This window comes from Eutrigla gurnardus, assembly GCF_963514095.1.
Source record: "Eutrigla gurnardus genome assembly, chromosome: 11".
NCBI lineage: Eukaryota > Metazoa > Chordata > Actinopteri > Perciformes > Triglidae > Eutrigla > Eutrigla gurnardus.
In genome coordinates, this window is record NC_139925.1 from 5,634,735 (window position 1) to 5,648,750 (window position 14,016).

The 14,016-nt window shown below is 41.4% G+C and overlaps 2 protein-coding genes across 6 annotated transcripts in view; both read right to left on the reverse strand.

Annotated features, from left to right (window-relative positions):
- Positions 1–14,016, reverse strand: part of LOC311020926 (interferon-induced, double-stranded RNA-activated protein kinase-like) — an 18,745-nt gene continuing 4,729 nt past the window's right edge. The window contains exons 1-19 of one of the 5 annotated variants that reach the window (XM_084021193.1): positions 8,468–8,716; positions 7,872–7,995; positions 7,627–7,781; positions 7,418–7,532; positions 7,130–7,179; positions 6,908–7,057; positions 6,669–6,801; positions 6,379–6,440; positions 6,214–6,292; positions 6,070–6,110; positions 5,884–5,971; positions 5,699–5,757; positions 5,479–5,604; positions 5,243–5,386; positions 4,415–4,619; positions 3,272–3,412; positions 1,518–1,619; positions 1,209–1,271; positions 1–862 (exon numbers count right to left, since the gene is read on the reverse strand). In XM_084021193.1, coding sequence (XP_083877319.1) covers positions 728–862; positions 1,209–1,271; positions 1,518–1,619; positions 3,272–3,412; positions 4,415–4,619; positions 5,243–5,386; positions 5,479–5,604; positions 5,699–5,757; positions 5,884–5,971; positions 6,070–6,110; positions 6,214–6,292; positions 6,379–6,440; positions 6,669–6,801; positions 6,908–7,057; positions 7,130–7,179; positions 7,418–7,532; positions 7,627–7,781; positions 7,872–7,995; positions 8,468–8,562 — 2,067 coding nt within the window. In that variant the 5' untranslated portion in view covers positions 8,563–8,716 and the 3' untranslated portion in view covers positions 1–727. Of the gene's footprint in view, positions 863–1,208; positions 1,272–1,517; positions 1,620–3,271; positions 3,413–4,414; positions 4,620–5,242; positions 5,387–5,478; positions 5,605–5,698; positions 5,758–5,883; positions 5,972–6,069; positions 6,111–6,213; positions 6,293–6,378; positions 6,441–6,668; positions 6,802–6,907; positions 7,058–7,129; positions 7,180–7,417; positions 7,542–7,626; positions 7,782–7,871; positions 7,996–8,467; positions 8,717–14,016 lie in introns of those variants that run through there. The other 4 variants (XM_084021196.1, XM_084021192.1, XM_084021194.1 and 1 more) reach the window with 4 other exon arrangements.
- Positions 9,878–14,016, reverse strand: part of LOC311020927 (interferon-induced, double-stranded RNA-activated protein kinase-like) — a 20,415-nt gene continuing 16,276 nt past the window's right edge. Inside the window, exon 17 of the mRNA XM_084021200.1 lies at positions 9,878–11,085. Within this exon, the coding sequence (XP_083877326.1) occupies positions 10,903–11,085 (183 nt within the window). The 3' untranslated portion in view covers positions 9,878–10,902. The remainder of the gene's footprint in view (positions 11,086–14,016) is intronic.

Here is a 14,016-nt window from a genome sequence, read left to right on the forward strand (position 1 = left end):
TAAAGTCTTTTTATTATTTTTAATATAGCCCAATGCCACATAGGTCCATGGTACCAAATTTAAAAAGCACATTTGAAACAGCAATATTTAGGAATGATCTGCTATCCCACGGGCAAAATAAAACCTACAATTACAATCATCTTCAGTACGTTTACACATGTGAAATGTTCTGTAAGCTGTAAACAGCAGAGGAATAGTGCAAAGAAGTGGAGAATGCATGAAGGAATGAGATACATATTAAAATGGTCAAAGCAGTACTTATATACCTACATGTTCCCATCGGTTACAATTCATTTCCTGCATAGAATAAAGTGACAACTGTGCAGACAGAAATTTACCAGCACATGATTATTTCATCCCCCGATTATGAAAATCCATGTTTAGTCTGGTTAATGACTCGACCTCCGTCCTTTATGAAGTGCCCTTGAGCAAAACATACCGAAATACCGACACGTCAATGTGCGCTCGTCACATGCATGATGTCTTTTAAAAAATAAACTCACATCTTCACAGGAAGTTAGGCAACAGAAATCCACTTAGGTTAGGTTTAGGAAAAGTGAGGTTGACCTCGATTCACGTGACTAAGGGCCGACACGCGTTTACTTTTAGTTTTGCACATGAACAGCGGTCTCCTGGACAAAAACATCCTGTGTTTGTTTGACCCTTTTGTTTAAATCGTAGACACCAGAAGAGACAGCTTTCCATACACTCCTAAGACGTATCACAATCAGACGGTTGCATTTTTCTGGTGCCCGTTTTGTGAGTTGAACGTCTGAGTCCATTTCTCCAGCTTTTCCTTCAGACTTTCTGCTTCAGGTCGTTTTGATGGCTCTTCAGACAGCGATTGCTCAATGATTTGGCTCTGCAAAAAAAAACAAAAAAAAAACAAGAATTGTAGGTCCTATGTTGACTATTTTCAACATAATATGCAAAGGTATTGCGTATTCTTAATACACAAACGGTTCCAGTCCGCACATGCATATTACATTTTGTAATTTGTCTCTGATAAATGTATTCACGCTCCTCCAGCAAAGTGTAGATTTGCTGCATCCATACTGTGATCAGCGGAGATGGATTCTATCCATCTATTATAAAAATGTCACCGCCACCTACTGGCCTGGCATGCATACTACAGCAGTTGTTTTTCAAGCATTATAGTTGGAAAACTGTCAAAAATTGGTTGGGATAATAACAATATTGCAATCTACCTCTTGGGGAAAAGTCTTGAAGAAGTATTTGGGGAGCCTCTGATGTTTGGCATTCCTCAAAATCTGGTATTAAAGAAGGGAGACAATGATGCAAGAACATGTTAGTGAGCCTGAAATATACTAATCTTTCAAATTATGTTCTGTTGAATGTTACAAATAAACACAAAAAATACCAACTGAAAGGAAGTCGACTACTGGTGTATACTTAGCTGGTTTGTACAGAATAGAAACAGACCATTATAATATGGTAACTGTAGTAACATAACAATAGCAACACACAATGTCATGTTCTGTTTAGGAAACACTCACCTCTCCTCTTTCGTGGCCAGAAGAGACTTTCCAAAGGAGTTCCAAGTATATCAACCCAAGAGGAAATATGTCCACTTTTCTGTCGTAGGTCGTCTTCCACTTCTGTGATATAATAAACAGTATTAATAAAAAGGCACTTCAGCCGCCCGATGCTATCCATTCATTGATTACATTCAAGATGAACTAGTTATGAGGCTGAGCTTCAGGGAAGCGACTTCATCAGGCGTATTAGAAGAACATTCAACAAAAGCGTTTTGTAACACATTTAGATCACATTCCCAGTCATAAAGCAAGTCTGTAAGTCAGTAAACAGTGACATTAATCTACAACTTTCTTGAGCAGTCCAATCAAATGCAAAGGATTAGATTTAAATCCGTCTCTTAAAGGGATAGTTCGGAATTTTGGACATAAGACCTATTTTCCAACTCAGCCGGTGTGTTCGAGACGTCTGGAGACGTTTTCAAGACATTTCATTCAGTTCTTCTAGTTGCCGAGTTTGCTTGTGCTATGGCTAGCACAAGTCAATGGTTCTAGTTAGCATGGCATTAAAAACACTCATACCGACTCCACAGTGCACCCGAGGCAAATCCATTGTAACGGCAGACTATCGATGTACATATCTGTGTTGATAGAATGTTTGAAATAAAACCAACCTTGCATTTTTAAGGATTTATGTCTCAGCAGCAGCAGCAGCGTGTCATACTTCCTAGTAGGCTATGGCAGCGGCGGAGTGATATCACCTAGCACTTATAAGTTACTGGTTCTATAATAGTTTGTTTACCTGCTGTCATTGCTACAGATGAAGAGTAGCCTGCAGTGCTAGTTTCTTCAATCTCACAGAAATGGCCACTTTTGGAGAATAAAGTGAAACTTTTGAAGACACTGATGAGGAGTGTTTTTCCACCCAAACCCAACCGTACCTGTACGAGCCTGAATATACAGAGGAAGAATTGCGCGAGAGGAATGCTCAAAGGGCAGAACGTGAACGAGCGTCTGTGGAGACCGAGATAGCCCCCGCTGGAGCTGAGAACCGGGACCGAACAAACGGAGACTGGTGGTGCCAGGAGGGAATCCCTGCAACGCGTCCGAGGGTTTACGGTTCTCCGGACGGAGCAGAGGTTCGGGTTCGTGGTGCGTAATTGTGGGTTTGCGGGGCCGTGTGCTGCCCAGTGTTTGAGTGAGCTCCGACGGCTTTTCAGACAGCCTTGGGGGCTTAAGGGCCGACAAATTGGCGGTGTTCAGGTGTGTATTTAACAGCTGGATTCCGAGCAGCGCGTCTTAGAGTTTTGAGTCTGACGGAGCAAAGTAAAATTCCGCTGCTGCTGAGAAACTCGTCCCTCAAAAAATGGATGATTCATGCGATGCAAGGTTAGTTTTGTTTCAAATATTATTCTATCAACACAGATATGTACATCGACAGTAGTGTTTTAATTGATTTGCCTCGGGTGCACTGTGGAGTGGGCAAGACTGTTTTTAATGCCATGCTAACTAGAACCATTGACTTGCGCTAGCCATAGCACAAGCGAACTCAGCAACTAGAAGAACTGAATGAAATGTCTTGAAAACGTCTCCAAACGTCTCGAACACACCCGCTGAGTTGGAAAATAGGTCTTATGTCCAGAATTCCGAACTATCCCTTTAACCTCAAATATTCTGCTTCACTGCACAAAACATCCCAACACAGAAGCTGAAGATGCTCGAATGTCCTTCTCACTGGGACTTTGACACACACAAAATACAGAAGACTGTCTCACCTGTTCGGGGGCCATGTAAGTGGGGGTTCCAATGTCCCTCGTTCTCTCCATCAGAGCAGAGTTGCCTTCGTCGTCCTTGGTGACCAGACCAAAGTCCCCGATCTTCACTTCCCCGTCCAGTCCGAACAAGATGTTATCAGGCTTAACGGAGAAAAGAGAGAACACACATCGAAATAACTAAACATCAAGCTCCTCACGCGATGGGCAGCAACATGTTTGATTTTATTAATTAATATGGGACACTATCCACTCAAGCGCTCTTATTATCCATCCATCCATCCATCCATTGTCTACCGCTTATCCTGTATTCAGGGTTGCGGGGGGGCTGGAGCCGATCCTAGCTATCATTGGGCGAAGGCAGGGTTCACCCTGGACAGGTCGCCAGTCTATCACAGGGCCAACATGTAGAGACAAACAACCATTCACACACACATTCACACCTACGGGCAATTTAGAGTCATCAATGAACCTATCCCCATCCTGCATGTCTTTGGACTGTGGGAGGAAGCCGGAGAACCCGGAGAGAACCCACGCTTACATGGGGAGAACATGCCAACTCCACACAGAAGGAACCCGGGCCGACCTGGGAATCGAACCCGGGATCCTCTCACTGTGAGGCTACAGTGCTACCCACTACACCACCGTGCAGCCCGCTCTTATTATTATTTATGTATTTATTATTATTTGTTTAAATGTTAGTTCTAGGTTCTCTTGGGATAATATTCAGGTGGGGTAATTATTAATTAATGGGGTTAAAATAAAAATCAGACCTTTAACATACAGTCTAGAAGTATTCTAAATAATTAGACATCATAGTCCATCGTTTACGTGGCAGAAACATAATTAGCTAAGCAAATCCTTTTGGGTTAAACTTCCGCTTCCTGCCTGAAATGAAGGCCTTGTCAATGAAAGCCACCTGCTGGCTGATTAATGAAACAATGTCGGTGTTGATGATAAAACCCTACATGGTCCCTATATGGTGGTGAGGGGCAACAGTCTGGTCTAGTGTGAAGTGCAGTAATGTGGAGCTGGTGGGCCTCGTCAGGCTGAAACCGGAGGACACATCTAACGCTCACACACCTGACATTACACACAGCATCTGAATCCACCACACACACACACACATGCAGAGTCCGGCCTCACCTTCAGGTCCCTGTGGATGTGCTCCTTGAGGTGAATGTATGCGACTCCGCTGACTATCTGCAGAGCGATGCTTAGACTCTCTTCTCTTCTCTTGGAGTCTTGCAGGGACTCTTTGTTCATCTCATAGATCCGGTCTTTGAGTGTTTTGGTGTCACATAACTCCATCCGAATGTAGAGGTACTTTGTCGATGAATTATCTGCAGACCTGGAAAAGAAAAAATGATTGAATTACTCTCTTGCTTTAACTTATCATTATGAAGTAAATTGAGGGCTATGTAATAATGATGCCATCAAATGGACCTGCATTTATTTATATAGCACTTTTCTAGTCTTTCCGACCACTGAAGGTGCTTTACCCTACATGTCTACATCCACTCACTCACACACACATTCATACTCTGGCTGCCATGCAAAGTGCAGCCTGCGTATAAATAACCCCCATTCACACACATTCACACACACCGAAGGTGCAGACTTCTACCGGTTCAATCTGTTTCCCACAAGCCTCGCTTTTACTATGCAATTCTGATTAAAACATCTGGGGTAAAAGGCTTGTTTGACTGTCCCCAGGCAGCCGACAGAGATACCCGTTGATGGAGGAAGTAAAAAAGGTGAAGAGGGAGATCGATTAAAGACGAGCTTCACTCCTACGCAACATTTGGTTGGCTTTCTTTCTACTAGACCAGTAAGTAAAAAAACCTTCTTATCAATACGACCTTGTTGATAGTCGCTTGGCTCTGAGGAACAATGGAAAGCATTGTGGTTTTTTTTGCAACAATAATACCACGTGGAAACGCTAGGCTAGGTTTGTGAGTCCACGGGACTTACTTGGAATAGCTGTAACTGTCATCCGAGCTGCCAGCTGATTTAGAATCCCCCCGGTATCCTGAATCCTCAATCCAAGATTCGTAGTATCTGACGATATTACGGTGATGGAGGTCCGATAATGCCATCACCTCTCGGAGAGCTTTCCTGATCCAAAGGAGAGCAACAACAAATATCAGTAAACCGAGTCATTTAAATACTGCACAATGCACGCTGGAAGCTTGCTGCTGCATCCTTACCCTTCAAGTGTAGAGCGGACGATCTTCACGGCATAATTCTTGTTCAGCAGTTTTTGCCTGGCCTTGAAAACATAACCATAGGCTCCACTGCCAATACACTCCATGGGATCATACTCTGAAGTAAACCTGTCGACATTCATTTAGGAAGATTGTGCTTTAATTAGACTGTATCATTGTGAAAAAAAATGCTGCAGTATAAATTTTATTTTATTTTTCATACCTTGACTCCTTGGATGTCCCGTTCTGATTATTCCCCATACTCTCGTCGTTGACAGCAAGCTGAGAGAAAAAAAGAATGAAATAAATCAAACTAACGAAACGTTCTGGCTCTCATGATACTACCATTACTACCACATGCAGAGTAAAGAGAGTATAAGAGGTTGGATTGTCATATCAAGTGCAGACCTGATCATTGGAAGAGTTCATTGAATCTGTGAATATTGCCGAGTCACTTGCACCCGTTGACGTGCTTTGTGACCATGAAAGCGAATCCCTAGGAGGATACAATAAGATTCAATAAGAAATTTTAACGTTAACTTGACAATCTGTTTTAATATTAGTCATTAAGGTGTCGAAGAGGGAATTGAAGACCTGGTCGTTGCTTCAACATCAGACACAGTTGACCTGACAATCTGAAAATCACAAAAAAGTGGTTAACTGTTACAATATAGCATGCCTGGAAGGAAATAATGCCCCCTTGAAAAAACTATATAATGAGGTTATGAGAGAACAGACCTCAGCTTCGGACGCGTTTGAGGACTCGGTGATTCGGCCCGTCGTTGGCGTGCTTTGTGATGATGACTCCTGGGTCTCCCTACAGGAATACAATGAGCGACATGAGCACATTCTCAGTATTAACTGCATGGCCTGCTCTCCTACTAATGACAATAAATGCCTTACATGGGAGTCGATGGCAACACAGGTGGTCCACCACCCTCGGACGCCGTTGATCTGACGGACACCTAAAACACACAGAACAGGAGTTTGACATCACAGAAAATAAGGCCATTGGAACAAAATTTTAAAAAGTGCAGTGTGAGCAGGACATTTAGAGGCCGACTATAAGCATCAGGAAAATACTTTTCTACCAAACTAACCTCGGGTGCCAGTTCATTATGTGCACACAAAGTGAATATTGGCAACAGAATGCATATTTGATGATATAAAGAAGTAAAATAAAACAGAACTACCTTGCTGTCCCAGTCCGACTGCTCTTGAAGAGCAGACCAGGCCAGCCGAGCTGCATTTTGTTTGGCTTCCTTGGCGGTCTTTCCCTCACCAACAGGGTAGTCGTTACTGTCGATTTTTACTTTGTAGAAAAATCTGTATTTTGAAAAGCAGGAAATGTCATAACATTTTAATATTTCTTACCATTGAGATTCAATCAAGAGTGTGTGTTCAGGTTACAGAGGTTCAGCTTCATTCTTACTGAGGCCTATGTGACGGACCACATCTCCTCTCTTCAACAAGTGTATGACAGCGGTTTGTTTTCTGACAGTAGTGGTTAACAAGTCCGATGAAATTTGTCTCTGTGAAGCTGCTGTCCATGAGGTTCCCACTGAGGCTTCCGGTCTCATTCCTGTAAGAAACAAATAATGTTTGACTCTGACTCTGACATGAAAACAATGCAGCGCGATTGTGATTTACTCACCGGATATCCATTTGTTGAGCTGATGTAAGGTTGTAACTCTCATCTGCAATCTTGGAGGGGAAAAAAACATTTTTTTTTTTTTATTTAATTTTGAAAATTCACCACAATCGACTCATTGTGAGTGTTTTTTTAATTTTTTAATTCATTTATTACATTCAGTTTCTCATGTTATAAACATTCTGTTATTTCTGTCTTAACAATATTCAACAGTTTAACAGTAAACATGTATATTTGTTTGGATCCCCCCCCCTCAAATTAATTCACTAAATACCATGTATTCCTACTCACCTCCGTGGTTTTAATGCCATATATCTCATGATGTACAAGCTTGGCTGCTTCCTCCTTTGCTTCCTTCCTTGTTTTCCCGGTGGCGACCGGATACTCCTTATCACCGACTATGAAGCTGCAGCAGCTAATTTCAGAAAAACTCTCACTCAGTGCATTTTTAAATCATCATCACAACGTAGCTTTGACTTAGATGCAGTTACGATGCTTACAGAGTAGGGTAAATCAGTCCCGGTCTTGTTGTCTCCACAGGCCTGATGGTCACCCTGTTCTTATGACCATATTCATTGAGCCAACATATATAGTTGACCTGAGTGATACTCGTCTGATGAACCGTTGCGGTGGAAGCTTCTGCTGCATTTCCTGTCTGTCAACATAACAACAGGTATATTCCTTTACTCTGGGATACAAAAAAGCACACGTGCAGCAGGTCAACAGAGATGTGTAATAATCTTACAGGGTCAGCTGGTTGCTCCAGACCTCTCAGGGCATTACTAGCCGCGTTCTGTTTGGCTTCCTTCTTGTTCTTCCCCACGCCATCAGGATACGCCGTACCGTTCACGATCGCTCTCACCGTGAATCTGGGGATGAATGAGAAAAGTGTGTCAAACAGGCATAGATGACAGGAGGCTCGATTAACATCCCACAGGTGAGGCAACACAGTCATGTAGAAACTAAAGGTGTTGCAATATGAGTAAAAAGTCAGTTATTTTATTACATTTTATGTGTATTACTATCATATTAGACCAACACAGGTAATCTACTCCAAAAACAAATACTTGATGCAAACACAAACAGTCAATATTTACAATTTCAATATATGAAGAAAACGATCAAATATACCCCACTTCCATGTGACGTATACACTGTTGACTTAATGTTACACCTACTGCGTTTAATGGGTAAAAAACACCTGAGGGGGACACTGATTGACTTCAAGCAACATCCATGAAAACATAGGATTTCAAAATATCGTCATTCGATAAGACGTCCTGTTAAAAGTCTGACTTTTTCCTCGCTCGTAAATCCCAAACAGGAATGTGTTAAACTCACGTTTTAATGTGATCGAGGCCAACAGATCCAACGTCCTCGTACCTCAGCTCCAGGCGTGCCCCCTGCGTGTACTCGTTTAGCTTAGCTACGGCCATTGTATATAAAACAACGGTCACGCGTCGCGTCACCAGTTCAAAGTGCAAATATCACGATAATCTAAATTGATTAATATGTTTCCTTATCACATCAAGTCCGCGTCTTCACACGTCCGGGCTGTTTCAGTTCAGCCTCAGCCCGGTGACCGGTAAGTTTCGTTTTGTCAGTAAACGTCACATGCAGCATGGCGCCTTCACGTGGTGTCGGAAATATCAAAACCGGTGGAAACACGGACGAGTGATAGGCTGTTAGCAGAGTCGTCAAAAGTACAGACGTTCTCCAGCGAAGTAGAAATACACATTCTTGTGTTAAAAAATACTCTAAAAGTAGAAGTACTGATATAACTTCTTCACTCAAGTAAAAGTGGAAAAGGTACAGGCTCTGAAATGTACTCAAAAGTATCAAGTAAACGTATCACTTTGAAGGACACGAATGTACTCAGAAGTATCAAGTAAAACGTATCACTTTGAAGGACACAAATGTACTCAGAAGTATCAAGTAAAACGTCTCCCTGAAGGTCATTTCTACTGGCTGTTTTTCTAACTGAATCTCTCGTCACATTAATAATCAAATACATTAAAACTTAAGTGAGCCTGTTTTGAAAATGTGAGGAGTAGAAAGTACAGTATTAATACTCAAGTAAAAGTAGCCTGATACTTGAAAATTCGACTCAAGTACAAAGTACAAATACTTCCCACCTCTGCCTGTAAGCGATGTGGTTGTTTTGGCGAGTAAGCATGAGGCATTAATAAATGATTATTTTTACTAGCTTTATACTGTGTATAAGAAGTGGGCGTGGTCATCACGATGTCACTCATTGGTTTGTGGATTCCGGTTTTGCTCCCTTACTGGATCTGGATCCATCTGGATTCTGCTGTTCGTTAAAACTTGCATTCTCTCTGCTGGCCATCAGGGGGGCGACTCCTCTCTGAATGTATAGAAGTCTATGAGAAGATGGTCCTACTTCTCTCTTGATGTATTATCTCAATGTACTCATTTAGTACATTATGGTCCATTTAGAGTCCACCAGACCAGAAAGCAGGGGATGCTTTAGGGGGCGGGACTACCTTGTGATTGACAGGTCGCTACCATGGCAACATTTGGTCTGGGAGATGTCCTTGTGTTTGTTTTTGAACTTCAACCCTTTCACAGTGTTTCCATTTCATAAAATTTAATCGTAACCTTTTTTTTCTCACCTAAAAATGTCTTGTAGCTCCACCTTCTCGTGTCATCTCTGGTTGTAAAAAGCCAAAATGTCAAATCAGATTCAATATTTTTTTTTATTGAATATACTTCAAGTAATACATTATATTGTAGAACATTAATTCAAACATGTTGAAAAAGAATCATTGTATTGCATTGATACATAAAAAAATATGCCAAAAACAATACATTTATAATGTAAACTTAATACATTATACATGATATATTATAGGGATGGGTAAAAATATCGATTCAGCAATGCATTGCGATTCTTTTCCCCGCAATTCAATATCGATTCAGCCATCTTCTGAATCGATTCAAGCCCCTGGCCAGTGGGGGCGCTGTGACCGACATCCTCGTGTGATTCGCGCTGTACGGACGGGGGCCGCACTAGACCAAACCATTACAATATGGCGACCGGAGTGAGTACAGCGTACACACCGGCCGCGGAAGCGCCGCGAATAGACGCGTAGTGGAGCCCGCTTCCTTTCGGCGCCCCTGTTAAGCGATAGTGTAGTTGACACCAGACGCGGAGCGCCGCGAATAGGCGCGGCCGTCCCGCGCCGTGAAGCGATCGTTTCGGCGTCTGCTGTATTTTTTGCGCGTGCCGCGAGCAAACTTTTCAAAATAAAATACCGCGATTGACAAATGCGATCATAGTTGTGTATCTCAACTCGCACTGGGATCAGGAAGAGAAAATACATTTAATAAATGTTAAGAGTAGATAAACAAATATGTGCATTTCAACGGTATATCTGCACTACTGTCTACTACCATAGCTTCCACGGCCGGTGTGAACCCGTTACATGCACTGTAGTTCAGTGTTTAAGCAGTGTCCTGTTTTATCATGCCATGAGTTACACCACGGCTGTTCATAAGGCATGAAACTAAATAAATTATTTGAAAAAATGATCTGGTACTCTTACTTGTGTATTTCTACTTGACACTGAATCGATATCGAAGCATTTCAATCAATATCGAATCGAATCGATATTGAATCGAATCGTGACCCAACGAATCGAAATCGAATCGTGAGATTCTAAACAATACCCAGCCCTAATACATTATTGTTTTTAATGATATATGATACATAGCATGACCCACTAACATGATTTCCCTCACAAATCACATTAATATCACTTCAACATTTTGCCAATTATTTCCCCGATTCTTTGTAATGCAGCTTCAAGTTCCTGCTGCCTAAGTTGTTCATTTTGTGAGTTGAACATCTGAGGCCACTTCTCCAGCTCCGCTCTCACGTTACTTGCTTCAGGCCGGTCTTCTGGCTTCACACCCAACATTAACGTAATCATTTGATTCTGCAAAAATAAACGGCTATTGAGATATTTGCACAAACAATAAAAATGTCGTATACACAATTTGATATCATTCACAGATTCAATGCAGCGGCCCCGTTTTGAGGCTTTAGAGACCCCTGTGTGTCAGCCTCCCTGCTACTCTGTTGGCAGTGAGAGGAAGTATGCAGATCCTTAAGTAAAAGTACTAATACCACTCTTTTAAAATACTCCATTACAAGTAAAAGTCCTGCATTCAATGCAAAATCTTAGTAACAGTATGTGTGGATGTACTTTTAAGTATTATCTGCCAATTAATATTTACTTTACGTATCGTTTTCAGCTGTACGTTTTCATAAGTTTAGTGTGTGAAACTTCAGTACAAATATAGTAATCTACCTCTTGGGGAAAAGTCACTGGAAACCCTTCAGGGAGCTTCTGCTTTTTGACATCACCCCAAACCTGGTATTATTCATGAGGTGATAAAAGGATAAAATAAATTGTTAGGTAGTTAATAATACAGATCATTATGCTCTGTTGAAAGTTACAAATCAATACAAGAAAAACGGATTAAAAGATGTATTTGCATGCGTCTCCCTAGAGAAGCTGGGTTCTCATTGGTATCGACTCACCATTACTCTTTCGTGGCCAGTAGAGAGTTTCCAAAGGAGTTCGAAGTATATCAGCCCCAGAGCAAATATGTCCACTTTCCTGTTGTAGGTATTCTCCCTCTTCCGTGATCAAACAAAAACACAGCCAAAATGTTATCTTAGTAATCTTGAATTATTAACAAGTCGTGCTTTAAAGGTACAACATGTAAGAAATCTAAAGCAACTGGCCGTAAAATCATCCTAATATGTCACAGAGACTCAGGAATAATGATTGTATAACATACTGAACTCACCAACAACAACAGTACAGCCAAAATATTCGCATTTAAAAAAAATCTTTTGCGGACCGCAAATCATGTTTACGGTGATCCACTTAATCATTGTGTGCGTCTCTCCCCCGACCGCCGTCCAGCTTGCTGACGGAGGATACGCCAACAGCTCTGGCAACCTCGAGTCTGGAGGGGGTGGAGGGGTGTGTTTTGAATTTGGGTGTAGTAACGTTTTTGGCCACATTCTTACATATGGCGCCTTTAAAGCTTTGACTTTCAGCTGAATAATGTGCTAACAGTTGTCATTTGTAAGATTTTACAGCTCTCAGCCAAAAAGTAAAGACGGGTGGGGCAGAGATTCAGGAAATTCAAAAGCACTGCTAGGTGTTGGAGGTCGACTTGACTAAACCCATAAGCAGAACACATTTATTAACCAAATAATACACAAGAGTTAAAATCAAAGTCCGTCTCACTTGTTCGGGGGCCATGTAACTAGGGGTTCCACTGTCCCTCGTTCTCTCCATCAGAGCAGAGTTGCCTTCTTCGTCCTTGGTGACCAGACCAAAGTCCCCGATCTTCACTTTCCTGTCCAGTCCAAACAAGATGTTATCAGGCTTAACGGAGAAAAGAGAGAACATACATCAAAATAAACATCAAGCTCCTCACGCGATGGGCAGCAACACGTTGGGATGAAATGGATTTTATTCATTAATATGTATATATATATATATATATATATATATATGTATATGTGTGTGTATGTATATATATATATATATATATGTATATGTGTGTGTATATATATATATATATACATATATATATATGTATGTGTGTGTATATATATATATACATATATATATATGTATATATATGTGTATATATATATATGTGTATATATATATACATATATATATATATATAATTTTAATGTATTTATTATTACTTGTTTGAATGTTTGTTCTAAGATTTAAAAACCTGCTGAAGGCCAGGGGATAATATTCAGGTGGGGTAATTATTAATTAATGGGGTTAAAATAAAAATCAGACCTTTAACATACAGTCTAGAAGTATTCTAAATAATTAGACATCATATTCCATCGTTTACGTGGCAGAAACATATTAGCTGAGCAAATCCTTTTGGGTTAAACTTCCGCTTCCTGCCTGAATGGAAGGCTTTGTCAATGAAAGCCACCTGCTGGCTGATTAATGAAACAATGTCGGTGTTGATGATAAAACCCTACATGGTCCCTATATGGTGGTGAGGGGCAACAGTCTGGTCTAGTGTGAAGTGCAGTAATGTGGGGCTGGTGGGCCTCATCAGGCTGAAACCGGAGGACACATCTAACGCTCACACACCTGATATTACACACAGCATCTGAATCCGCCACACACACACATGCAGACTCCAGCCTCACCTTCAGGTCCCTGTGGATGTGCTTCTTGGAGTGGATGTATGCGACTCCGCTGACTATCTGCAGAGCGATGGTTCGACTCTTTTCTCTTCTCTCGGAGTCTTGCGGGGACTGTTTGTTCTTCTCTTTGATCCAGTCTTTGAGTGTTTTGGTGTCACATAACTCCATCTGAATGTAGAGGTACCTGGAAAAGAAAAAATGATTGAATTACTCTCTTGCTTCAACTTATCATTATGAAGTAAATTTAGGGCTATGTAATAATGATGCCATCAAATGGACCTGCATTTATTTATATAGCACTTTTCTAGTCTTTCCAACCACTGGAGGTGCTTTACCCTACATGTCTACATCCACTCACTCACACACACATTCATACTCTGGCTGCCATGCAAAGTGCAGCCTGCGTATAAATAACCCCTATTCACACACATTCACACACACCGAAGGTGCAGACTTCTACCGGTTCAATCTGTTTCCCACAAGCCTCGCTTTTACTATGCAATTCCGATTAAAACATCTGGGGTAAAACGAAGGCTTGTTTGACTGTCCCCAGGCAGCCGACGGAGATACCCGTTGATGGAGGAAGCAAAAAAAGGTGAAGAGGGAGATCAATACATTTGGTTGGCTTTCTTTCTACTAGACCAGTAAGGAAGAAACCTTC